Source organism: Euprymna scolopes, chromosome 14 (assembly GCF_053919585.1).
Source record: "Euprymna scolopes isolate OS-2025 chromosome 14, ASM5391958v1, whole genome shotgun sequence".
NCBI lineage: Eukaryota > Metazoa > Mollusca > Cephalopoda > Sepiida > Sepiolidae > Euprymna > Euprymna scolopes.
This window is the reverse complement of record NC_136495.1, coordinates 5,574,304-5,602,124: the sequence shown is the minus strand read 5'-3', so window position 1 is coordinate 5,602,124 and position 27,821 is coordinate 5,574,304. Positions and strand designations below refer to the sequence as shown.

At 33.4% G+C, this 27,821-nt stretch overlaps 1 protein-coding gene across 1 annotated transcript; it reads right to left on the bottom strand.

Moving 5' to 3' along the window:
- Positions 1-27,821, bottom strand: LOC145293345 (uncharacterized). The gene is made up of 6 exons (XM_080139986.1): positions 27,684-27,821; positions 12,568-12,684; positions 7,764-7,990; positions 6,402-6,468; positions 1,502-1,564; positions 1-224 (listed from the first exon to the last, which is right to left on the bottom strand). Exons 1-6 carry the CDS (start codon positions 27,733-27,735, stop codon positions 175-177), a joined length of 576 nt encoding a protein of 191 aa, XP_079996112.1. The 5' UTR covers positions 27,736-27,821; the 3' UTR covers positions 1-174.

Sequence of the window (27,821 nt, the reverse complement as noted above, 5' to 3'; positions counted from 1 at the left end):
TAAAAAGTAATAAAAAAGTTTTATTTAAAAAGAATAAAATGACATGAGATATTCTTTATTGAACCGAAAGGAATCAGTTCGACCTTTTTGAGTTTGATCAGATCGAGATGAAAGTAGAAAACTGTCGACAGCATTTGGGTCCATATTTAGCGCATTTATTTGTTTACAAATAAACTACACAAGTTTATGCGCATAGCGTTCATAACACTCGATGGGGCAAATTGCTGAAAGTAAAAATAATATTTATTGTATATAAAGGTAATTTATATAAGGCAATAAAATGCAAAGGTGTAACAAATTGACAGAAACGGAAGTAAATCAATAACTGTGGAATAATATGTGCGGACTCACCATTTATTAATACAAAATATATTTATTTTTTTAACTTTTGACTTTGCATTGTGCCCTTAATTGTGTCAATATAGTCACATGAAATTTCTGTATAGTATGATATTTCGGAAAGTTTTCCTTCGTCAGATTTTAGTTCAAACATGGACACGGCAGGTAGTGTAAACCTGAGCAATTGCGCATTACAATATATTGTAGTTTTTGAATTTAAGAAGATATATCACAAATAATTGAACGAATAGTCCTCAGTACTTTCAGACTTAACTTAGATTAATTTCGTTTATATATATATATATATATATATATATATATATATATATATATATATATATGTATATATATATATATATAATTTTTTATGCATATACATATAAACTTTTATGTAATTATTTTCAGTATTTATTTCGACAGTTCTCGATAAAACTAGAGCTAAGTAGTAAGTTAAGCTACACAAAATTTTCTGCGTTTCATCCTCGTGAGGATTCGTCAGGCTATTGTATGAAATTGATGTTGCTTTTGTTTTTATATATCTCGACGTTTTTCCCTGGATGTTTTTTTTACATTTCATGTTATACTAGAATATCTGTTATGTACTTGTTTATTTATTAGTTATTATCAAATTATTATTATTATTATTATTATTATTATTATTATTATTATTATTATTACTATTAGTAGTAGTAGTAGTAGCAGCAGCAGTAGTTCATCATTATTATATTAATTTTGTTTTGCCATTATATCCTAAGGTAGAGTCTACTTTTATTTATAAATACGTTTACTATTTCACTCTTGCAATTCTTTAAAAGTTAGGATAGCTAATTTCCGATTCAAACAGACTACATAAGTCGTCTAGGTTTCTGCATGTGCTGGCTTTCCGCTGTACTATCTTTTAGCTCCCAGTAGTTGTTGGCTAATGCTGCCTCATTCTGTGTAGCTTAATTGCTATATATATTTTAAAACTTCCTATACGTATACATAATATACTCTTCTCTCCGTATAATTTTAATTTTCTTCTATATACATATATATATATACATAGGTGTATATATATATACATATATATACATACATATACATACATATATATACATATATATGCATATATACACACATACATACATACATATATATATATATATTAAATAATACTTACGTTTGGTTGTATTCGCAGAAGGAAACTGTGGGCATTTAGATTGTGCAGTGTGTCCTTGCAAATCTGCAAAAATATTTATTAAAATTAGATTATATCAAGAATTAATCGTTTGAATTATATAATGTAATACATTTTCTATGTGTGTAATGTTGTAATTGTACATCATTTGTAATTTCATTTGCGTTGAATAGTGTTTTTCTTATTTACCTGTGTTTTTCTTCTGTTATCTGAAATATTATTCGCAGGATGCCGATCCGGTCACCCTTATTGGCTATGAAAAGAGCTCTGGGCGATCATTACGCTGGTATCTTCTGAGCTCCAATCTTTTTATATGTTTCGAATAATTTGTGTGCTTTCTTAAGCTATGTGGCAACACCAGACCCAGGCTTATTTTACCTATGACTGTTATAAAGATAACATTTATCCATCGCATATTCAGAAATAAGCATGCACAATCACATGTTTCTCACTATTGGATTCAGTAGCTCGTAGCTCTAAAACCATATGTTTACGAAAACTTACAAATATGAATTACACTTATAATCCCTAATCAATAACCCGTAGTTGTGACATCGAATTTTTTAAATACCCTGCAGTTTATACTTCTCTATATATAAGGTATGCGAATATATATAATTTAGAGTAAAAAACTAGATCCAATATTCTGAACATTTTTGCTCTTGTTTTTTTTTTTATGGGAAGTAAAGTTTGATCAACACTGCTGGAAAGAAGCCACGAGAAAAACTAGTAACAGTCCTTTGTTTTTAAATCCCCCAAACATATTTAAATGGCAAACAACTGATTAATGTTCAATAATATTAAAGTTAACGTAATGTTTTATTAGCAAACTAGCAGTTAAGCCCGGCGTTGCTCGGTCCCTATGTAGTGTTCACAATTATATATATATATATATATATATATATATATATATATATATATATATATATATATATATATATATATAGTTGGTAGAGTCTGCAACGGTCAACTCTTCCAACTTTGACTTTTTGGCAGCCAAATTTTCGCCGAAAACCTGATTAAAAAGCTTGCTGCATGTCCGAATGCCCTTTATTTATAATTTCAAATGTTTAGACCCCAAATTGGCTGAATAAATGGCTAAAGGCCATAAATGTAAAATATTTTCAACTTTGACCGCTTTGGCAGTGAAAATTTCGGCCAAAAACTGATTACAAAGTTTGACCTATGTCTTAATATACTTTATGTAACATTTAAAATGTTTAAACCGGTAGATACCGCAAAGGTCAACTATTTTTTTTTAAATTTGACCCCAATTTTGATCTCTTAATATTTATTGTTTTCGGCTCAAACTAAATAAAAAAAGTTATATCCATGTCCATATAGCCTGCATCTAAAATTTCAAGTGTTTAGACCCAAAATATGCGGAGGAGTTTGGTAATGTTTTCAGAAGTCAAATCGTTGAACTTTGACCCCTTGATAGCCAAATTTCTGGCTGAAAACCAATTTAAAACATTTTTCTAATCTCAATACCCCTATGTCAAATTTAGAGTCTGTAGATTAAAAATTGACTGAATAGTTTGATAGAGAAATGTACACACATAGACAGGCACACAGGCACTGTCACTTTTATAGATAGATAGATAGATAGATAGATAGATAGATTAATGCGGTGATGGTAATTGAGTTTTCTAACGAACGGCTTAGATTTAAAAGTTTTGAAACGTCCACCAAGGATCTAATATAAAAAGTTTTAAAAGTTTTACACACACATGTTCATGTGTGTGTGTGTGTGTGTGTGTGTGTGTGTGTGTGTGTGTGTGTGTGTAGAAGATACTATCTTAAACTAATAAACGGATCCAAGAAAGCAATTATGAATATAGAATATACACTCTAGCAATCAGACGGGGTAACAGGAGCACATCAGTTTTTGAAAATGTTATTACCATATAGATTTTAATTTTAAAAATAATTTTTTCAATCGATCGTTATGAATTTTGGAATATATATTCTTGCCAGCCTAGTAAGTTCCATGACCACATAATCTTTTGTAAACATTACCATTTAAAGCTTGCGCACACCAAAAACTTTTGTTTTAAACAAAATCAAATAAATAAGACAATTAAAAGAATCGCTTTTGGCATCGGAAAAAGTCACACATTTTTTTGATTCCAGTACCTCCGATTTTCCGATTAATCGTCTGAACACTAATATATATATATATATATATATATATATATATATATATATATATATATATATATATATATATATAGTAATAACGCCGAATATTCAGTGTAGCTTAATCGCCATATATATTTTATAAATTACTAACTAGCTCTACCTACGTATTGAGCACTTCTGAAGTAAATACTTAAAGTTTACGCATAAACCTATACTTTCGTATATTAACTTTATGTGAGTAAATGAAGTAGTTATATATAAATATATATAAATATATATATATATAAAAATATATATATATAAGTAGATTGTAGTTTGCTTGAAGCATTGTTGAAGAAAATTATAAGGTAAAATTAAAAGCCAAGAACAATGCGAGATTTTTTTTTTATATAGAGTAAAATTAAATGAAAACAAAAGAAATAAATTTCTTTTTTTGTTGTTGTTTGTTTTTTCTTTTTCACACAAATTTTAACTCTAAACAACAGTTTTCAGACTGAGAAACAAAAGCGACAGCTTTCGGTCGACGACTCCGGTTTAACTTGACCGTCGTATGCGGCATCTTTAGACAAATATAAACATCAGAGTCCTTCGCTTTTTCTACTAAAAAATTTCTCAATGTTTTTAAACAAACTTTTCAATAAACAATCGAGGTATAATCATTTTACATTTTCAGAAAATAATCCAAACCTAATAAATCTCGTATTGTGTGTGAAACGTCATCCTCTGCCGCATTGCCTGTGTTGTCAATATTTCCACTGAATGTGCTTCGATGAACTATACTTGTGTGCACCCCTTAATGATTCCACCCATATACTAGAGATTGTCCTGATAGTTTCTTTTCTCTGATCGCTTCTAGTGGGGTAGAGGGAGCCCATCTACTATGTAGCAGCCTTTGTTGCGTTATTGAATGTGTATATAATTTATAGCAGCACTTCAAATGATTGCTAAAATCAAATATACACACTTACAATTCTTTTGTCGCTATTCTCAAAATCAAACCAGAGACGAATTTATTTGTTCATTGAAAGAGAGATTTTTAGTGGAGGGACAGCTCTATTCTGTTTTCTGTTGTTTATGTTTCTCTTGTATCGTCATTAATCGACATTTCTGGAATCATAAACATAAAGATACCACATTCTTCTTTATTATTTTGCATTGCGCAATTCATAGCTTTTGACCTTGGAATGTAAAATTTTTTTGTTTTCGTAATGAGTACAATTCCGGTCATTTTTATGGAAGACAAAAATAACATCTACAAATGGTATCGAAAGAGGTAGAACGTACTGGATATATGGGGAAACTTATTGCCATTCAGACTCCAAAGAAAAACCACAGGTTGTTTCCAAAGAAAATACTTTGATGATTGCATGTGTGAAAACTCCTAGCCAGTAAATAATAATTCACTACTACTACTACTACTACTACTACTACTACTACTATGTAATTGTCTTATTAAGATGATGAATTATATATTTGTTGAGTGTTCATATTGATGAGTTAGAGATATATATTAGCCATATTTAAATACAGAGTCGAGAACATGTAATACACATTGAGAGGGGCTATATAGAAGAGAGATACATTTAAACGTTCTGTTCCTATAAAATATATTCCTTTTTGAGATGAGAATTATCAGTTCTTTTATCATAAAGAAGGAAGAGTCATTACGTATAATAGCCGAGAGTGGAAACATTCTTAAGATGATGAAGACACATTACTTATATGCGTTCATACACAAAGTTCATTATAAAGATGAGTGGAACACAAGTTCTATAAATACAAATTCACAATACCTTGTTTGTAGAATGACATAACACAAGACAATAGTTACAAAATATGATGACGTCCTTTATTTCTTGACCGGTCAATGATTTCGCATCAAGGAATTCAAAGTCTTACATTATTTCAACTTGCAACCTTTCGCCTCCAAAGGTGGGTTCCTTCTGACTCATGTCCGACTGACCCTGTCCGACCCTCTCTCAACCCTGCCTCGGCACTGACTCGGCACTTACTGTTTGTCTCACTAAAGCTCTAACTATATTGACAACTCATCTCTTAGCCATGACGTCATTGCATGGCCAACAAACGTGCATATTGATCCCGTGGCCTGACATGCCTCACGTGTCTAAAACATGCACCGTTCCTCACATGTCTGTAGACCGAATTGTTCTAACCTCTTTTCGGCTTAACCTACTTTCAAATATGTTTAACATTTTCTATTGTTCGGATCTAGATAACCTCAATTTAATTTAATTTTTCATAAACAGAATTGAATCATCAAATTCCTTTTTCAATAACATTTCTAAACAACGACTTCTTTTCAATACCATATCTGTATTATTTATTTTAAACTTATGATCGGAAGTCTCCTGAATTTTAATTCCAAACCTAGCTTCCCAGGTTCGAATTTCCTATCTCATTTTTACTTACTTACAAGAACAGGCGACCTTTTCTCGTAACACTATCACAACATTAATGCGAAAGACCGATAGTTGTTGCTAGAAGGTGATGGCACTCGGCTGTTTTGATAACGCAAAATCATTTGGAAATGTTATCGAAAAAGACGGAGAGTACTGGAAATCTTGGGAAACTATGGTTGCTGCATATTGCAGCAAGAATTGTGAATTTTCTCACCAATTCTATTGCAATTTGTGTTTTTGGTTACTTTGGTACTGCTATTCTACCCGCGGAGCAACACCGAGTCACGTTTCTAGTTTAATTATGAAAATAATTGTGTTACCATTCCACACTTGTGTGATGATCAGCTGAGAACCGGCTGCAACTTTGGCGCTGATGATGAGTACATTCTGAAGAAAAAACGGAAAATAGTAAAAACTCAACAAGAAAATTACCATTTATTAAATCCCGAAAATCATACACAGATACACAGGTTAATGAGCGTAGTAATAGTTGAGGAAATAGGGTAGAAATAGTTTATTTAGAGGGGACGGCTCAACAAGAACTTGTTCACACTGGACTTGAAGATGGACATATTGTAGTCAGCTGGATAGCAGGCCAGGGGGACAGATCTCCACAGGCGGACAAATCTCGAAATAAAGCCTGGTTCATGGAATTTGCGTTTTGATTTAGGTACTAATAGAGAGTGGAGGAAAATATTGATAGTTATTGAAGCAAGACGAGTGGTTTTAGCAAAGGTTTGCCAAAGGTTGGGCCATAAATTGAAGCTCGGACGAGCTTCTATTTATGGTTTTATATCATTTACTCTAAAAAAAGACTGTCTGGTGACGTTGGATTACAAAAGAAATCAGAGCTGAAACATGCATATATATTTTGAAGAACATTAATTCCGGATTCTCTTTTACGGCTAGATTAAATAATTATGTGTGACATATAACACTATATCAATAAAAGAATAAACTAATTTCTCCTTTACATGTCATTTTTCTTCAGCTCGTATTTATCCGTTACACATCTGCATGGTATTGTCTGCTATAAATTACCTTTACACACATATATTTACATATAAATATGTCCACGCAAGCATCTGTAAAAAGTTGTTTATCGAATGTAGCAGCAAGTCCTGAGAACACGTACCAGAAAATAACAGTATTGAAAAAGTAATACACCATCCGCTGTGAATATGTGAATAAATACCTTTAAAACAGAGCTATTAAACCTGACAAAGTAATATGGGATAAGAAGGAGAAAGAAACAACTTTAGTAGAAGTTAGTCTCCAGTGATGCTGGATTAAACAAAGCAAAGAGGGGAAAGATAACGAAATACAAAATTCTTATGTACGACATGAAAAGAAACTGGAATCTTAGGAAGATCTACATCATTCTAATAATTATAATATAGAATTTAAAAAAACTACTTGATAAATATGCCCGGTGAACCAAGTGCGAGAGAGATTCAAGCAAATGCACTTAAAGGGGAGGTTAGAATCTTAAAAGGATCTTTCGGTTAGAATGTATGAGATGACGGGTAACGTTCTGGCATACAGTAAGATGCCTACACCTCAGCTAGAATAAAATAAGAAAATCGACCCCCCCCAAAAAACAGTATATATAGTGTGGATCAACTAAATAATATGATTTCGAAAATGATGATGGTTCTAAAATATTTCCCTAAAATTCTTACCGATAGTCTGAACGGATTCGCATAACCGACACGCTTTTCTGGTCCTGGTTGAATTTGACACGTCCATTCTGGTTGGTGGTTTTTTTCTGATGTAACGTTCAATGAATACGGACCTGGTCCAGTCACATAATAGTTAAATGTTAATCTTTTGGGATTCACTGGGAACCAGAGAAACACCCATCTCAAGGTTGCGCGACAATTATCGCTTCCCTCTAAGACGACGTATCCTGCGGAAAAACAACGAAAAAAAATGGATACAAAAATACAGATTTTTAGAAACTACGAACTTTTTATGTTACTCTTTTTCAACACAAACAAGACATATTATTGCCGCTTGGAACGTAAACGGCTATTATTTGGATTATGTCTCACAGGAGACTGGTGAGTTGAGCAGCGATACAGCTGTTCATATTACATTTTACATTCTGCAGGTTAGTTCAATCAGGGAAGCAAGAAACAGGGAGAGAATTCCAAAGTCTTGCAATCTGAGTAAATATATATATATATATATATATATATATATATATATATATATATATATATATATATATATATATATTAGAGTAGAAAGTTTTCCGGCGTCTAGAGACCTCAATAGTGAAGGGATGACATTTTACGACTTGTCAGGTTAGTCGCTGGTATTCCATTAAAGTACTTGTAAAACAGGCAGAGGGATGCAATGTTACAGCGATGAGACAGAGGTTGGAGCTTAGCCGACAGTGCTAGACCTATTAGATTTGATACTTGCTTTTGGGACATGTCTAAGAGTGAGAAATTAGTGTTAGATGTACCAGTTCAGATGTGACATGGACGAATTTGTGGCTTTGTAAAGATATAAGAAACTCTTTAGTGTTAGTAATTTTATAACACGGTAGAGGGATACCACCTTATTTGCAGCAGCTTTGCCAACATCTTCGATTTATTTGTTCCAATTCATGTTGCCTGCTATTGTTAGACCAAGGACCATAAAAGGCGTAGGTTGTTATTAGTAATGGCAATGAAATTGAATGAAAACTAGATCCTTCTTTAGATACGCCCATGCATCTATACAAAAAAAGTCTATTCCGTTCGTCGCTATGTCATACTCCAGTTTAAAATAGAATTATCGTCGCTGAAGGCGCAAATTGAATGGACGCACGCATCTTATTTCATATGCGTCCAAATATGTTTAGAAAACGATCTCTACGTCGGTCGCCCTACAAGGTTTAGGCGTGAGTTTTCAGTTTTTCGACTTTCTGATAGTTGTAACCTCGCAGGCCAGTAATAATCAAGGCACAGTGGTATAGTTAACAAAAAAGTCCATTAGTAAAACCATGTTATAGAAGTACACCTCATGATTATTTACTTCCTTTCGCACGCTGGAACAGGCGACACAAGGTCGGAAGATGAGGAGATTTTAGCCAGTGTTTCTAAAGGAGGAGCACAGACTTTGTAAAAAATGTCTTGACAACCCAATCAGCATTCATGGGTAGCGGCGCCTCAACCAATAAACTACAAAACTTATTTCACCATAAAGACGCGCGACAAGGCCTGGGAGGGTGGACCTCCTGGAACACTCAGCAACGAATACCTCATCTCGCCAGATAAAAGGTCATCGAAATGACTCAGCTTCTACCGGATTGATTATCAAGATGAAAATCTCATCTGAGATATATACGCGATTGGAACGGGTGGCCAAATAAACGCGACGAACTGCTGCCTAATAACGTTGGAAATGGAACTGTATTTATAGTTACTGGATAAGTCCATTAACTCTAAACCAGGTCTATCGGCTAACCCCATAGCATTACTTTAAGAATAGTATTTGCGTTAGTCTTAAATTTCATTGGTATTAAGGTCTTAACTTTAAATACATTTTTTTTTGCTGTCATGGATTTAAATTTCAATAAAAGTTTGTTGCTATCATAGGTCTAACTTTAAATAAAACAATTTCGTATCATGGGTTAAAATTTAAATAAAACTTTTTTCGTATTATGGGTTTAACTTTAAATAAAATTTTATTGGTCTCGAGAACTTAAAACTGAAATAGAAATTTTGTCTTTATTGTCTTTAACCTGAAATAGTTTTTTTTATTCGTTTCGTTGGCTTAATTTTAAAATAGAATTTTTATAGTTTCGCAGGCTGAATTTTGTCATTAATTCCGCTGGCTTTCGTTTTAAATAAAAATAAGTTGGATATAAGTTTTTAATTCAACTTTTGTTTGTACTCAATCCAATATGTTTTTCAGTAAAATTAACGTTAAATCATGTTTCCAATCGAAGGTGCGTACGTTTTACGTCGAATTAATGTTGTTTGCTTAAAGTCGAATTTATATTTTTAGATGAAATTCAATAGCGTACATTTTAAACAAGATTAAGTATAATATAATATGGTTTTTAAGATATATATTATATACTGCGCTTTTTAAATAAAATCTAATATGTTGGATGCTTTAGACGAATGTATTATGTGTGTGTTTTAGTATGGTGTATGAGTTAGATATACATTTCTATAGTGTAATTTTAGGTTTAAATTTATCATGAAGTAAGTGTTTAGCTAGGCTCATTTTACTTCAGTCGAAGTTCCTAGAAATTAAAGGGTCCCTTCTTTGGTGTAACACTTGAACTCTATATGAGATACAGATATATATTTGACTATCTCGTTTAAGCTCCCCTTTACATCACAAACACTCAGTTTGTAAAAAGTTGCGAACATAATTTTTTCCAATTGACATTCAAATATGTTATAGTATATCTTCTTGTTGTTTCTTGGCCTTACTTGATTCCAGGACAAGAATTCATCTAGTCTGGTGGAGTTTCCAGTTTCATGTTGTTACTTGAAGAAAATGTAATTGGAGAAGGTGCACTATTCATTGTAAAAGCCAGTATGAGTTCATCGCACCGAGGAGATCTTATTTGAGCTGTGAATACTATGCTACTCGGAATATTTAGTAAAGAGTTTACTTGCAAAGCAAAGTATCTTCATTCCAGGTTGTTTTGACAAACCCCCATATACAAAGAGACCTTAGACACTCGAGTATAGTGTTTAGTAAGCATTCAAGTTCTCTCCAGTAGGCATTCAAGTTAAGTTACATTTATCACAGTGTCATAAAGATAAAACGAATTTTCAGTTTGTATATTTGGCAACCTAAAGAACAAAATAAAAATAAAATATGCAAAAAAAAAAATAAAATAAAAATATAGATAAAAAATGAAAAATGAAATTTAAATAAAATAGAAATACAATTAAAATAAAATAGAAATACATTTAAAATAAAATAGAAATACAATTAAAATAAAATAGAAATACATTTAAAATAAAATAGAAATACAATTAAAATAAAATAGAAATACAATTAAAATAAAATAGAAATACATTTAAAATAAAATAGAAATACAATTAAAATAAAATGGAAATACAATTAAAATAAAATAGAAATACAATTAAAATAAAATAGAAATACAATTAAAATAAAATGGAAATACATTTAAAATAAAATAGAAATACAATTAAAATAAAATAGAAATACATTTAAAATAAAATAGAAATACAATTAATATAAAATAGAAATACAATTAAAATAAAATAGAAATATATTTAAAATAAAATAGAAATACAATTAAAATAAAATGGAAATACAATTAAAATAAAATAGAAATACAATTTAAATAAAATAGAAATACAATTAAAATAAAATAGAAATACAATTAAAATAAAATAGAAATACAATTAAAATAAAATAGAAATACAATTAAAATAAAATGGAAATACATTTTAAATAAAATAGAAATACAATTAAAATAAAATAAAAATACAATTAAAATAAAATGGAAATACAATTAAAATAAAATAGAAATACAATTAAAATAAAATAGAAATACAATTAAAATAAAATGGAAATACAATTAAAATAAAATAGAAATACAATTAAAATAAAATAGAAATACAATTAAAATAAAATAGAAATACAATTAAAATAAAATGTAAATACATTTTAAATAAAATAGAAATACAATTAAAATAAAATAGAAATACAATTAAAATAAAATAGAAATACAATTAAAATAAAATAGAAATACAATTAAAATAAAATAGAAATACAATTAAAATAAAATGGAAATACAATTAAAATAAAATAGAAATACAATTAAAATAAAATAGAAATACAATTAAAATAAAATAGAAATACAATTAAAATAAAATGGAAATACATTTTAAATAAAATAGAAATACAATTAAAATAAAATAGAAATACAATTAAAATAAAATAGAAATACAATTAAAATAAAATAGAAATACAATTAAAATAAAATAGAAATACAATTAAAATAAAATATAAATACAATTAAAATAAAAAAGAAATACAATTAAAATAAAATATAAATACAATTAAAATAAAAAAGAAATACAATTAAAATAAAATAGAAATACAATTAAAATAAAATAGAAATACAATTAAAATAAAATAGAAATACAATTAAAATAAAATAGAAATACAATTAAAATAAAATAGAAATACAATTAAAATAAAATATAAATACAATTAAAATAAAAAAGAAATACAATTAAAATAAAATAGAAATACAATTAAAATAAAATAGAAATACAATTAAAATAAAATAGAAATACATTTTAAATAAAATAGAAATACAATTAAAATAAAATATAAATACATTTAAAATAAAATAGAAATACAATTAAAATAAAATAGAAATACAATTAAAATAAAATAGAAATACAATTAAAATAAAATGGAAATACATTTTAAATAAAATAGAACGATGAATTAGATTAAAACAAAACAAAATAATTAAACGTTCCTTACCTTTATTTCCCTGAATTTCATCATCTTTTAATTCCCAGTTGCAATTTCCGGCCACGTTATCATGCAACCAATTGCACCATGTCCCAGTAAAATCGCACGAATACTTATCTTCGTAACCTTTAAGGTAAAACAATACTTTTAAAATGTAATTGAAGTCGAAGAAAGAATTGTTCATAACGAATATAAATGTTCCATGCTTCAATGTGTAGTTAACGCGAGAGCTTCGCAACATGCTTGTCAAAAAATGTCCTCCCATGGCCTGCGTGTCATCACATATGCATATTTACTGTTAACGCTTTATTTATTTTTTAAATGTCTTCATATCTTTATTTATTTATTTATTTATTTAAATACATAAAGAACTTTATTTATTAAAATTTCTTTAGAATCTTTATTTATTTATGAAAATGACCTTATAAGCTTTATTTATATGAATGACTGAACAAGCTTTATTTAGTTAAATGTCTTCATTACTTTATTTATTTTAATTTCTTTATAACTTTACTTATTTAAAAGTCTTTATAACTTTATTAAGTTAAATGCCTTAATAACTTTATTTATTTAAATGTGTATTTGATTAATTATCTGTATTCAATTAATTTAATCAACTGTATTTAATTAATTACCTTCATTAGTTATTTTTATATTGCATTTTTATTTTTTTAATTACATTTTCACTTCAAACAAGGCAGATTGCCACTTTGGTGTAGTGGGCTACTATCAGGGGCACCAACTTGGGGTACTATGTAGGGATTTGGGCAGCAAGATGTCGGTTCACGTTACACTTGAACTTCTGCACGTCAGTACTGTTAGGGAAGCAGGGACCTGGAATGAAATTTCAAAGTCTAGCGGTTCTGGGGAAGAAAATATTGGAGTAGAAAGATCTTTTACATCTAGAGATCTCTACAGTATGGGGGTGGGATTTAGCTGCCTGTCTGGTTTATCGAGTGTTTGCAGTTCGTAAGATCATTTACCATAAAAATACTCGTAGAAAAGGCAGAGGGATGCAACATTTCGTCGATGGGACAGAGGTTGAAGCTTAGATGCCATTTCAGGGCCTATCAGTTTTGCGACTCTCTTTTGAACCTTGTCAAGAAGCGAGAGACTAGTAGCAGATGCACCAGCCCAAACGTGACAGCAATACTCCATACATGGACGAATGGTTGCCTTATAGAGGTACAGGATACTTTTGGGTGTTAGTAGTTGTCTAGCACGGTAGAAAAAGCCCACCTTTCTTGCAGTGGCTCTGGTAATGCCTTCAATGTAATTGTTCCAACTCATGTTTCCTGTGAGCGTTAGGCCAAGGAGTTTGAAAGATGTACTCTCAGATAAAGAGTCGTTGGCCATTGCTATAGGTGGTAGAAAGGGTTTCTTGTAATTATTGAATGAAACTAGTTTAGTCTTGGCGGCATTGAACGGGCCCAACCATTTTTGTCCCCATTCCACCACAGACTGGAGGTCTTCCTCTAGTGTTTCTGCCATTTCTTTAGAAAGGTGTTCATTCGTCTTCCTGTCGTGCCTGTTATAGAGTGTAGTGTCATCAGCATATATACACATCTCAGAAGCAATTTTGTCGGGAAGGTCATTTATGAATATCAGGAACAATAGAGGTCAAAGGATAGAACCCTGGGGCACTCCCGCATTTATATCATATTGTTTAGATGTATGACCGTCGAGGAAAACCTGGATTTTTCTCTTATCTAAGAAGGATTTAATTATGTTAAGTATTCTACCAGTGATACTGTATGATCTAATTTTCCTGAGGAGACCCTTTTGTCCAGCTAATGGTATATACGTTCAGAGATTACAGTTAGGATGTCTGCTGTGGAACGGGCTTGTCTAAATCCATATTGTTGGTCAGTCAGAAGTTTAGTATCTGTAAGGTGATGGACTAGAGCATGGTTAGTTAAGGTCTCAAATATTTTGGCAAAAAGTGGGAGGAGGCTAATGGGGCGATAATTTACTGGGTCAGTTCTTTCGCCAGAATTCTTGAATACTGGTACAACAGAAGCAGTTTTCCAACAGCCCGGAAAGCAAGATTCATTAAGGCATTTGTTGTAGAGTTTGGAGAGAACTGGAGCTACTTCGGCTGAGCATTTTATTAATAGGAAAGCTGGGATGAGATCGGGTCCACATGCTTGTCAAGGTGTCAAGGTTTTTTATGATAGCATGTAGTTGAGCAGGGGTGGTTTTCAGATCGTCTAGCATGGCGTCTGTCCGCATAGGAAAGTTAGGTATGGGGTGGTTGGAAGGGTCCAGTGTGGAGTTTGAGGCAAACCGACTGGCAAGCATGTTAGCCTTCTCGGTTGCTGAGGAGACAACCTCGTGATTGTTGGTTAGTGGGGGAATTGTTGATTGCCCATTATTTACTATACTATTGTAGATTTTCCAGAAGTCTCGAGTTCCTAGTTTTTGTGCTTCGATGCGTTTTTTAGTGGTTTCCGTAAATTCTCTCTTAGCTGTCGCTATTTCTTTCTTAACGTTATTTCTGTCGCTATTTCTTTCTTAACGTTATTTCTAGCTTCTATATATTTCAGTCTGTTTGAACTGGACTTATGTCGGTTAAATCTGCGGTATGCATGCTGCTTTTGAGCAATGGCAGTTGCGCAAGTCGAAGTAAACCATTAGGGAGAGTGGTGCTTACTATAAAATTTCCGCATGAGATTGCAGTTTTGAACCATTCAGTGGTCTCGTTTGCAAACTGTTCAGCAGAGAGAGAAAAATATTTCCCCATGGGGCGTCTCTGATTAGTTCACTGATGGCTTCCCAGTCAGCCTTTTTATAATATCTCGTTGTTTTGAGCACCGGCTCTTCAGTTTTGGTTCTAGATTTTAGAGCGATTTCAACCATTATCACTGCATGATCAGCGTTCCCGAGTGGGTTGTGGGCCTTTGTTATGCAATCATCGGGAACTGTGGTCAAAAACAGATCTAGAAGTGATGCTTGTTGTTCTTCCTGGTCAGGGAAACGGGTTGGAAATGTAACAATTTGTGATAGGGAGTGAGATATAGTGAAGCTATGAGTTGTGCTGCCCGCTGCATCTGTGTAAGTAGAGAATCCAAGCCAGTGTTTGTGGTGGACAATAAAGTCACCAAATACATGTATTTGTGCGCTAGTGTCGAGGGAGAGTGCCGTGTCTATGCTGTCAGAGACTTTGTTTATTATCGTGCAGTCCTGGATCGAGGGAGGGCGGTAGAGAAAATAAAGTAGCTAATGTTGTGTTGCATGTTTAGTCTAAAGCACATAACGGCTTGATCATCCGATTCTAGGTTTGTTTCTCTAGTCAGCAGAAGGGTATTACGAATGTAAACTCCAAGTCCGTGCATGTGTCTGTCAGGGTCCTTACGGCAGAGTGGGAGATATCCAGGCATGTTAAAGTAGTTAGAGGGGATGGAGGAGTGTAGGTTAGTCTCACTTAGTGCTAAGATATCCGTGGTATTTGTTAGGAGAAATGCTTCAACATCAACTAAATTAGTTCTAAGCCCACGGATATTTGTGAAGGCAAGCCTCAAGGGAGGAGGCAAGTTGGATTTGTTTGACCCTAAGCCTGGTTTAAGCTTATTTTTATTAGATTGTACTGTCATCATTTTTTAACGAGTTTCAGTTAGGTTAGGGGAAGCCGAACAGGAGGTTATGCAGAATATCACACATGCATCACAGGTATTTCTGCGACCCAGCGTGGTTAGTTAATGTTACTGGGTTAGTTTGTGGAGGTTATATCTCTGCTAATTAGTTACACCGCTCAAAGTGATTTAGGGACATTGCTATTTCATTGTTACTGGATAAAGGGGGTGAGTGGAGCTCATGCAGTGTAAGCAAATATGATTGTAAGAAGGCTTGTTAGGGAGGAGATAATGTGGTTTGAGTCTTTCCTTTTTTATTTATTTTATTTATGTTAGCTTAGGTCTAGGATAATGTTACAGTATGAGTAGGTATTAAGAATTGAGCTACGAGTTGTGCCCAAACTATTTTAGATGATAGGAGGGTTAAGATGTAAGTGCAATATAGTATGTATAAGACAGCAATTTTTGAGTCATGTGTAATTAGGTGAATAGGCAGTTTTCAGTAGATGCGATACTTTATTAATTTAAATGTTTTTAAAACTTTATTATCATATTTTATTTATGCGAATTTTTTTATAAGCTATATGTACATGACTCTATACGCTTTCTTATGTAAATGACTTTATAAGCATTATTTATTTAAATGTTTTTATAATTTATTTATTTATGCAAATGATTTTATTAGCTTTCTTTTATTTAAATGGCCTTATAAGCTTTATTGAATTAAATGTCTTTATAAGATTTATTAATTTATCTTAAGGATTTTTATTCCATTTTCATCATGTAGGGAGTTGAGCTGCAAGATGTCTGTTTACATTACACTTGAACGTTTGTGTGTCAGTGCAGTTGAAAAATCAGGAACACTGGAAGGGAATACCAAAGTCTCGCAGTTCCGGGGAAGAAACTATTATATCTTGGGATCTCTACTGTGTAGGGGTGGGATTTTGCTGCTTGTCGGGTTTGTCGGGGGTGTTTACGTCGAGATGGTACAAGAGCTTGTAATTCGTCAGAACATCCACCATTAAAATACTTATGGAACAATCAAAGCGAAGCAACATTTCGTCGGTAGGACAGAGGCTGACACTTAGATGACAGTTCAGGACCTATCAGGTTGGCGACTCTCTTTTGAACGCTGTCCAGGAGCGAGAGACTAGTAGCAGATGCACCAGGCTTATTGTGACAACAGTACACCATACATGGGCGAATGGAGGCTTTGTAGAGATACAGAATACTTTCTGGTATAAGTAACTTTCTAGCATGGTATAGAGAGCCCACCTTCCTCGCAGCGGCCCTGGCAATGTTCTCAATCTATCTGTTCCAACTCATGTTCCTTGTAAACGTCAAGCCAAGGAGTTTGAAAGAAGTTCTTTCAAGTAATGTATCTTTAGCCATAGCTATTGGTGGTTGAAAAGATTTCTTGTAATTATTGAAGGAAATAAGCTTAGTCTTGGCAGCATTGAATGTGACCATTAGGATATTGAATATTAGGAATAATTAAGATCCAAGGATAGACCTCTGAGACGTCCGCATTTATATCATATTGTTTAGATGTAAAAACGTCTAGGACAACTTCTTCTCTTATTTAAGAAAGCTTTATTTACGTTAAGAATTAATCCAGTGATACCGTATGATCTGATTTACCCGAGAAGACCATCGTGCCATACCCTGTCAAAAGCCTTATATATATATATATATATATATATATATATATATATATATATATATATATATATATATATATGTGTGTGTGTTATGTTACCAGCTGCGTCTGTGTAAGTAGAGAAGCCAAGCCAATTACTGTGGTGGGCATTAAAGTTACCAAATACATGTACTTGTGCGCTAGTAACGAGGGAGAGTGCTGTATCTATGCTGTCAGAGACTTTGTTTATTAGGATTCAGTTCTGAGTCGAGGGAGAGCGATAGAGAAAATACAAGTAATTAATATTCATATATGCATGTTAAGTCTAAAGCAAATAAAGACATGGTCGTCTGATTCGTAGTTTTGTTTCTCTAGTCAAGGGGAGGGTGTTACGAATATAGACTCCAAGTCTGTGCATATGTCTGTCTGAGTGTTTACGGAAAAGTGGGAGATAACCAAGCATGTTAAAGTGGTTAGAGGGGATGGAGGAGTGTAGATTATTTTCCCTTAGCGCTAAGATCTCGGGGGTGTTTGTTAGGAAAATGATTCGACATCATGTAAATTAGTTCTAAGCCCGCGTATATTCGTGAATGCAAGCCTTAAGGGAGGATTCAAATTGGTTTTGTTTGAGTTTAAGCATGGGTTAATCGTAATTTTTGATTAAACTGCCATTTTATTTAATTTAAAAGTTTCATTTTTAGAGTGAGATCTGCTGGGCAAAGTGGTTGTACATGCAACACAAGTAGACCATCAGCCGACCTATCATCTGCAGGAGTCTTTTTTCCATGCGCGACATGGAACTAAAACCATCCCGATATTACACAACTAATGATGAAGCAGCCACTCTAACATTACGAAAAAGTTAGGGCATTTGTACTATCAGTCGGAAACAGCAGTTAGAAATTGTCAATTTAGTACCCTCAACTCATCAGACAAAACTCAATCCAATCACAATTGCATTGGCATAGATAGTACTCAAGCACTCCCAAAGTGCCCAGTTTTAGGAGATGGGATGTGGCGGGAGCGGGGAACGACGTTTATTGCCCTTGTCAGCAAACAAGGTCGACCACTGGATGTTTGTCGAGTCCCTGTGATGCACCTCTGTGCCTGGCTAATAGGCAAAGAAGGAGCATGAAAGCCGGACGATAGACAGAGCCTATCTACTCCTTAAGCAGTTTAGGTTTGCAAACCGGTTATTTGTTTGAGTCACCAGCTCTAGGAAGGTCGCTGTCCAGGACTGAAGAGGCTTCCATCCCCTTTGTTTGGTGCCAAAACGTATGAGGTCAGTAGCACAGGTTTAGCTTCAGAGTTTTTCTTTCTCTTAGACGGATGACCTGAGAAGATTTACGGGTCCATCAGCACCGAGAGAGTTTGCCCCGCACCAGGGTCTAAACCATGTATTTCTGCGACTTTTTAAATCGTGTCAAGCTGGCCTAATGGTTATCGTAAGTGACTCACTGTCTTTAGGTTTTGGTTTTGATCTCAGCTCGAGTATTTTTTTTTTACTTACAAGAACTGAACTGTTTAATAAAAACATAATACTTGCATGAACATGTCTCAGTTTCTGTATGAATTAAAATATAATATTTATGCAAATTTTGCGACCAAGCAATGCCGGACTGTCGGCTAGTATACAATCAATATTTAGTAAATGAGCTCTTGCTCTCAATGACAGCTGCACATCTTCGGCTACAAATTAGGTAGATTATGTTAATGGGTTAGTTGTTAAAGGTTATATGCCTACTGAAAAATCACACTCCTCAGAATAATTAAAAAGGACATTACTATGCTTTTCATTTCATTGTTACTGGAAGAGGCTATAAGTAAAAATTAATGCAGTGGAAGCAATAACTTGTAACGCCGCCATTTCAAACCAACCAGTTGCAAACTGGTTGGTTTGAGATGGATGAGTTAATATTTGGTTAACATATTGTTCATATATTAGTTTAAGAATACGATAACATGTTTAAGTATGATTAAATTGATATTAGGAATTAAAATAAAATTTGATGCCCGAACTCTAGAGATTTAAGACGATAAAACGGATAAGAAAATGTATCTATTCAATAAAGTGTAAAGTAGCGACATACCTATGATTTGAAGTACAATTCAGTACGGGTATATCTGGAAGTAAAATATATTCAGACTATAATTTAGTATACATAGAAATATGGACATATTTATAGTAGATACACTCATATAGAAATTGTAGATATAAAGTGTATTTCTTAATAAATTTCTTCTTACTTCTAATGAAGAAAAATATTTTCGCCTTTTGTTTAAAATTCAAAATTGTATTTTGCATAACAAAGAGTATCGGCTCAGTTTTTGTATTATAATACTTTCGCCCATCCAAGGGAAAGAAAGATATAGAGATTGCTATTTAACGTGGATCGCTTTAAATCTAATTAGAAGTTTGTAGCTAATAAATATCTATTTTATAGTTAAGCTATAAGAATGCATGCCTTAGCAATAGAAATCTATTGATGCTCAGTATGTATTGATTTTTAAAGTTAAGGACCGAAAGCTAAACCCCTACGTACAATGTATGTGATTTTATAGCAACTTTTTATTTCGACGAAGAAATCATCTTTGCTTAGTTTACGATCTTGTTTTTCTATAATCAATTATAAAGTTTAATTAAAGTACAGTAATATTCCAGTTTTATATTGCAAAAATAATAGATATTTTAAAAATATACACACACATGTAAATTTTCCAATCTTATAAATAAACTTCTTTCCAGTTTACAAAAAAAAAAAAAAACATTACGAAATTTACGCGCGGGGTTTGAACCTACAGACCACGTGACGCAAAAAGACCCCCCCCTAAAAAAACCCAATAAAGCGTAAATTTTAAAGTTTTATAAAATTCTTGGCAGTTAATGAAAAAAAAAAAAAACTAAGAAATTTACGTGCGGAGTTTTAACCTATTCACCACGTCATGCAACAAAAACAAAAAGCAAAACAAAACAAAAAAGGAAACAAAAAAATACGCTGTCAACTTTCCTGCAGAAGAATTTTCACGACCCGTTGTTCTATCATTATTGCTAAGCGACGACATGGAAAAATGGCTTTATCGATGATAGATAAATTAAAATAATGGTTTCGATTATCGGTAATTATCGGGGGTATTCTGAGACAAAAGTTTACTAAGATCACTTCCAGACTTATACACTAAAGTTCTATAAATTTTGAAGAAAATCTGTTCATGCGTTTCGGAGTCTATAAGGAACGAACTCACACACAAAGTTGCGTTTGTGTAATTGTAGAGATTTAAAAAATATTTTCAAATAATGAGTTGGAATTAATTTCTAACAGTAGCTATTGTATATTCGCCGCTAAAAATGTAGGAACAAAATATGCGTCGCCAGTGTTCGGATCAGTGTTCATACCAAAATCATAAAATTGCGCCAGTAACTTAATTTTACATAAATAAAATATTATCACTATTTCTGATGAGTTAAACGAACTTTGACTTTTTATTTAGAATGGTGGTTTTTCTATAATTCATTTTATACTGTTTGTCTTGCTATCTTTATTCTGGCTTCATTTCACCACTGGAAATGATTTCGTTCGAGGACTAGACAAAGTCTTATTGTTTTTTTACTCGTAAATATGTGAAGGAATGGTTTATGTACCCGCTTGTCGAGAAAAAAAAGTTATATTTAATAAAAGGAAAAGTTATATCTTATATTTAATAGAATAAAAAAATATGCCTTATATTAAATAAATGAAAGCAGTTATGCTTTATATTCAATAAAATAAAAAAATTGCCTTATATTTAATAAAACAAAACGTATGCCTTATATATTTAATAAATAAAAATGTTATGCCTTATATTTAATAAAAACGAAAATATTTATAGCTTATATTTAATAAAAAAGTTATGCCTTATATTTAGTAAAAGAATACAGTTAGGTCTTATCTATAATATAAATATCATCTTTCTGTTTAAATGTATGTATGTATGTATGTGTGTATGTATGTATGCATGTATAAAACTTTCGACAGTGGTGACGGATTTTCACGAGATCGGTATCATTTCTCAGACAACAAATACGTAAAAATTGGCCGAAAACTGTAATTTCTTCACCCTCAACTGGGCACTTTTCTACAGGGAAGGGATCGTTTTTTACGCTAATATTTTCGAAAGTCATCCTCTCTTTACGATTGTCTAGCCTTAATTTAAACCTGCGTAACTTCCGGGATGGTGATGGCGCAACAGCAAAGACGTCATTTTTTTCCGTTTTTTTTTCCTGCTTCGCGGTACGGGTTCGAGCTTACCTGTGTATTACCCTTCTTTTTGCTTAACACACATCTCAAAACACCCGAGCAACGCCGAGCACCCAGGCTAGTATCTAATAAAATAAAATGTTATGCCTTATATTTAATAAAGTAAAAAATGTTATCCCTTATATTTAATAAATAAAAAAAAGTTATTCCTTATATTTAATAAAATAAAAAATGTTATGCATTATATTCAATAAAACAAAGTTATGCCTTATATTTAATAAAATAAAAAATGTTATTCCTTATATTTAATAAAATAAAAAAGTTATGCCTTATATTTAATAAAATAAAAAAGTTATGCTTATATTTAATAAAATAAAAAAGTTATGCCTTATATTTAATAAAATAAAAAAGTTATGCCTTATATTTAATAAAATAAAAAAGTTATGCCTTATATTTACTAAAATAAAAAAGTTATGCCTTATATTTACTAAAATAAAAAAGTTATGCCTTATATTTACTAAAATAAAAAAGTTATGCCGTATATTTAATAAAATAAAAAAAGTTATGCCTTGTATTTAATAAAATAAAAAAGTTATGCCTTATATTTAATAAAATAAAAAATGTTATGCCTTATATTTAATAAAATAAAAAATGTTATGCCTTATATTTAATAAAATAAAAATGTTATGCCTTATATTTAATAAAATAAAAAATGTTATGCCTTATATTTAATAAAATAAAAAATGTTATGCCTTATATTTAATAAAATAAAAAAAAGTTATGCCTTATATTTAATAAAATAAAAAAAGTTATGCCTTATATTTAACTAGCGGGGGTACCCAGCGTTGCTCGGATCTTTGGAGGTGTGTGTGTGTGTGGAGAGTAAATCAAGACAAAATGGAAAATAAAGAATAAGCGAACATTGTTTAAATATTATGAAAAAAAGAAAACAGCGAACGTGATGCAAAATAAAGAATAAGCGAACGATGTTAAAACTTCTTAAAAAATCGGAAAAAAAAACAAAAAAAAAACAGCGAACGTGATAGAAAAAAAACGAACAAAATTGGCATAAATAACCCTGTTTCAATATTAAAACTTAAAAAAATCGAAAAAATATATATCTGATATCTATGCTCGGACGTGAAAATTTAAGATAACGACGCTGCTACTATACCGACTGGTCTATAACCGTGTAAGTGAAATTATCTCGTTTTTTTAAATATTTAAACTAATTCAAGAAAGAACGTTTTTTGTGCAAGCGTGTTTTACTAAATTGTCACGAAGGAACGATTTTTTGCTACCCCTCCCTTTTTTTTACACAGAGGTCACCACTTATCAAGGCCCGGAAGCCACTCAGGGATAAGGGTTATTGCAAGTACATTACGTTAGTGTGGAGATTTGATGAAGTGATTACTTAAGGGGGCGGCTCATTAGGAATTTGTTAACGTTGGACTTGAACACATCATAGTTGTAGTCAGGTGGGAAGTAGGCAGACGGAACAGAGTTCCACAGGCATGCAGTTCTAAGAAAGAAGCTTTGTTCATGGAATCCACGTTTTGATTTAGGCACAGATAAAGAGTGGGGGAAATTTTTCATAGTGGATTCGGCTAGACGGGTGTTTTTCGTGAAAGATTGGCGAGGGGGGACCAGAGATTGGAGTTCAGACGAGCACCTGCCATGGAAATAACGATAAAACAAGGATAGGCTCGCAACGTCTCTTCTGTGGGAGAGAGGTTGCAGGGTAGAGAAAAGGGCATTCCCCCACTAAGCCACGAAGTCTATTTTGTACTCTGTCAAGGCAGGATAGGCTGTTTTTAGCAGCTCCTGCCCAGATATGGCAGCAGTATTCCATCCTTGGACATACTTGGCTTTTATATAGATAGAGAATTGCATCATTAGTGAGATATCTTCTGGAGCGGTAGAAGGATGCCACCATCTTTCCAGCGACCTTGGCAACAGACTCCCTGTAAGAAAGTGCCCAGTTGAGGGTGAAGGAATTCATGTTTTTGGCCAATTTTTCGATATTTGTCGTCCAAAGGGTCAAATTTCAAAACGATATCAAATCTCGTGAAAATCCATCGCCTCTGTCGAAAGTTTATGCGAGACATACATACATACATACATGCATACATACATACATACATGATGTTGATTGCAACGTCTTGTTGGACGAGTGCCACCCCCTCAGTCATTAAAAGTCCATGTGCCCTTTCAGCCCTGGCAGCAACTTGCACACCCTCTAGCAGACATGACACTGAAAACGCTCACTGGTTTGGAAAAACTAACAGCAAAGAAACCTGTATCATCGTGTGATTAACAAAACCTGCCTTAGACAACAGATCCCGATCACACACCTTATAGATCCAGAGATCTCCGTGGTTGGGCGGCAAGGTTTGGCATTTTCTACATGCTTTCTTAAGCTTCGCTCGGTCTATTTTGGCTGCTTCAAAGTGTTCTGCGCCCTATATATCAGTGTCCTTTACGGCTTGCGATCAAACGCTAGGGACTTCCAACTGTGAACAGGAATATGAAATCTCGCCAGACTCTCCTTGATGTTATCACGAAAACGTCTTTAGGGGTTTGTGCTGGGGTCTTTTTCCAAGAAAGAGCTTATCATAGAACAACTGTTTTGGGAATCGATAGTCTTCAAGCCGGATAAGATGACCCGCCTAACGCATCCGGTTCTTAATAACAATAGTAGCAATACTGGTTGTTTTGGCCTTTTTTAAGACATATGTATCAGGGGCAAAGCTATTCCACTTTAAACCAAGAATGTGTCTAAGGCAGTGCTGATGGAACCTCTCGATCAATTCTATATGTGATCGGAACAAGGTCCATGTTTCAGAGACAAAGAGTAGTGATGGTACTACACATGCTTGATATACTGAAATTTTAGTTGTTAGAATTAGATCACCGTCAGACCAGACTCTATCTTGTAATCTTCCAAAAGCATCTGATGCCTTGCTGATTCTCTGCCTTAATTCCACATCAAAAGTGCCATCATTTGATAAGGTACTACCAAAGTAAACAAAATTTTTTACGATTTCAGGGCGCTTTCCACAGACGAAGATATCAGGTTTCACATACAGATCATCAGGAGTTGGAGTGTACATGACTTTAGTTTTCTTAATGCTAAAGGTCAGTCCAAAGCAGGTAAAGCTTTCGTAAAGAGATCCATCACTAGTTGCATATCTACTGGGGAGTGTGTTACCAGGTCAGCATCATCAGCATACAACAGTTCCCTAACACGCCCATCATTAACAAGTGTTTTGGCTTTTAATCTTCTGAGGTTGAACACCTTTCCAGTCGTTCGCAATCTAATATAAACACCCATATCGCAATCGTGGAAACCATACCAGAGCACAGCAGTCAGATAGAGCGAAAACAATGTTGGTGCAGCTATATCACCCTGCTTGACACCATTATCAATGGGGAATTCTTCCGAAAGCCGACCATTGAAGTTGACGCGACCTTTCATACTACGATGAAGTTGCTTGAACTTTTCCGTCAAAGTAAGTGTACAGCCAAAATTTTCTAGCACTTTCCAGAGAGCCTCACGGTTGACTGTGTCAAATGTATTGGTTAAGTCCACAAACACCTGGCAAACGGGCATACGCTGCTCAATACCAAAAACTATCGAGCAGAAAACACCATATCCACGGTACCTCGCCCACTTCTAAAACCAGACTGGGATTCCGGAAGGATATCAGGACATATATACTTTTCCAATCGGTTTAGCAAGAGCCGCGCAATTACCATTCCAACCGCAGTCAGCAGCGAGATACCTCGATAATTTCCACAATCAGACCATGTACCCTTTCCTTTGTACAACATAACCAGGATGATATCTACCCAATCATGGGCAAACGGGTCACCCTGCCATACTAACAGTATCAGTATCACAGTATAACAGTATCAAAGAGTGCACCACACAATGTACATTGACACGGCCATGTTTCAGCAGTTCAACAGGAATGCCATCCCACCCAGAGGCTTTGTTCGAGTTTATCTGTTTAATACCGTCAACTGTTTCCACAAGAGTCGGTACAGCATCAAGTTCCGGACAAAAGAAACATTGAGGGATACTTTCTATTGCAGCAAAATCAACATTGGATGGATTGTGAAAAAGATCATGAAAGTGTTCATGCCATCAATGCATAATTTCACCGGAGGTTTTAGCAGGGTTTTCCCATCCTTCGCCATAGGTTGGTGTAGTTGAAGAGGATTCTGGACCATATGCCTGATGAAGCAAAGTGTAAAATGTCTTGATATCTCTATGCTCGTAGGCAATCTGTATCTCTCTGGAGAGGTCAGATCACCATTTGTTTTTTATTCAGCGCACACAACACTGAACCGAAGAAGAGAAGGAGGCAGCAAAAGCTGGCCTATTCAAAAGTGAAGAGTTAAGAAGTTTCGAATAAGCTTTCCGTTTTCTTTCAATTTGAAGGTTAATTTGATTGGAATTATCAGCAAACCAATCTCGATGTTTGGGAACCTTCAATCCAAAAACTTTAACACCTTTTTGGTATAGTGTATGTCTTACTATCTCTCAATCACAATCTAAGAAATACACTTGGTTGAAAACAGATTTCTAGGAACTTCGTACAACTGGATCATTCAATTTGGAAATATCAATACGCTTAGGTGCTTTGACTCCATTGAAACGGCTTTTTGCGAACTGTAATTTTCAGTTTAGCTCTGACCATTAAATAAACAATACCACAGTCGGAACAACGCATTACTCTAACTTTGCAAAAATGTCCAAGATCACCACGTCTACACAGTATGTAATCAAGCAAATGGCCATGTTTAGACTGGAGATGGAATCAGGTCTCCTTGTTTTTCTGGTGGGAAATGTGTTGGTGATAACAAGATTTAGTTCACTGCAGCGATGGAGGTGCAGCATACAATTTGAATTGACTCTATCAATGCCATATGGACCCAATGAAGACCAAGTCTCATTTTCTGATCCAATCCATGCGTTGAAGTCACCAAGAACCACCAAACTCTCAGCACTTGGCAAACCGGTGATAACAGATCTAAGCATATGATAAAAGGAAGTAATATCGTCTTCAGATGAAGTAAGAGTCTGTATAGACAAAAAGAACATTCATGTAACGACCAGCAGCAAGGGACATTCTCAATCTCATTGCACGATCATTTATGCCTACTGGCTGTTCGATCTTCTTGATTAAGAAGTTCTTAACTGCAAAGCCAATACCAGCCTCACGCCTCTCCTTTTCAAATCTACCAGACCCTAACCCTAACCCTAACTCTAACCCAGACCAGAAGATCGTGTAGCCTGACTCACGCTCAACCAGATGATCCTCACTTGCGAAACGTGTCTCAGAGAGTGCAGCAATGTCTACATTGTATTTTTGAAATTCCTTAGCCAAAATTGCAGTCTTCCGTTCTAGTCTTTTACCATTGTTAGTAAGTGTTTCCACATTCCATCAACAGAGCTGCTTTTTCTACATACATACATACATACATACATACATACATACATACATGCATACATACATACATACATACATTTAAACAGATTTTTGCCTTTTATATTATAGATAAAAAATGTTATGTCTTACAATGAAAATAAAAAGTTAAACTTTACATTTAATTTTTACAGAAAAAAGTCTTAAACAGTAATTCAAAATAAAGAAAAGAATTAAGTCTTACCTGTACAGCAAACTGCACAAGCGAGTACTATTAAAAGAAATCTGCACCACATTCTGACAACGGAATATCTTGTTTACTATATTGGTCAAAATGAAGATGTCCTTTATGAGCAACAAGTGATTCCAGCGCACCAAAACA

Coding starts and splice junctions, on each gene's coding strand:
- LOC145293345 (XM_080139986.1), bottom strand. CDS start 27,735: ATGTGGTGCAGATTTCTTTTAATAGTACTCGCTTGTGCAGTTTGCTGT. Junction 7,991..12,567: donor TGAAATTCAGGGAAATAAAG/GTAAGGAACGTT, acceptor GTTTTTCCGCAG/GATACGTCGTCTTAGAGGGA. Junction 6,469..7,763: donor CGAATCCGTTCAGACTATCG/GTAAGAATTTTA, acceptor TTTTTTCTTCAG/AATGTACTCATCATCAGCGC.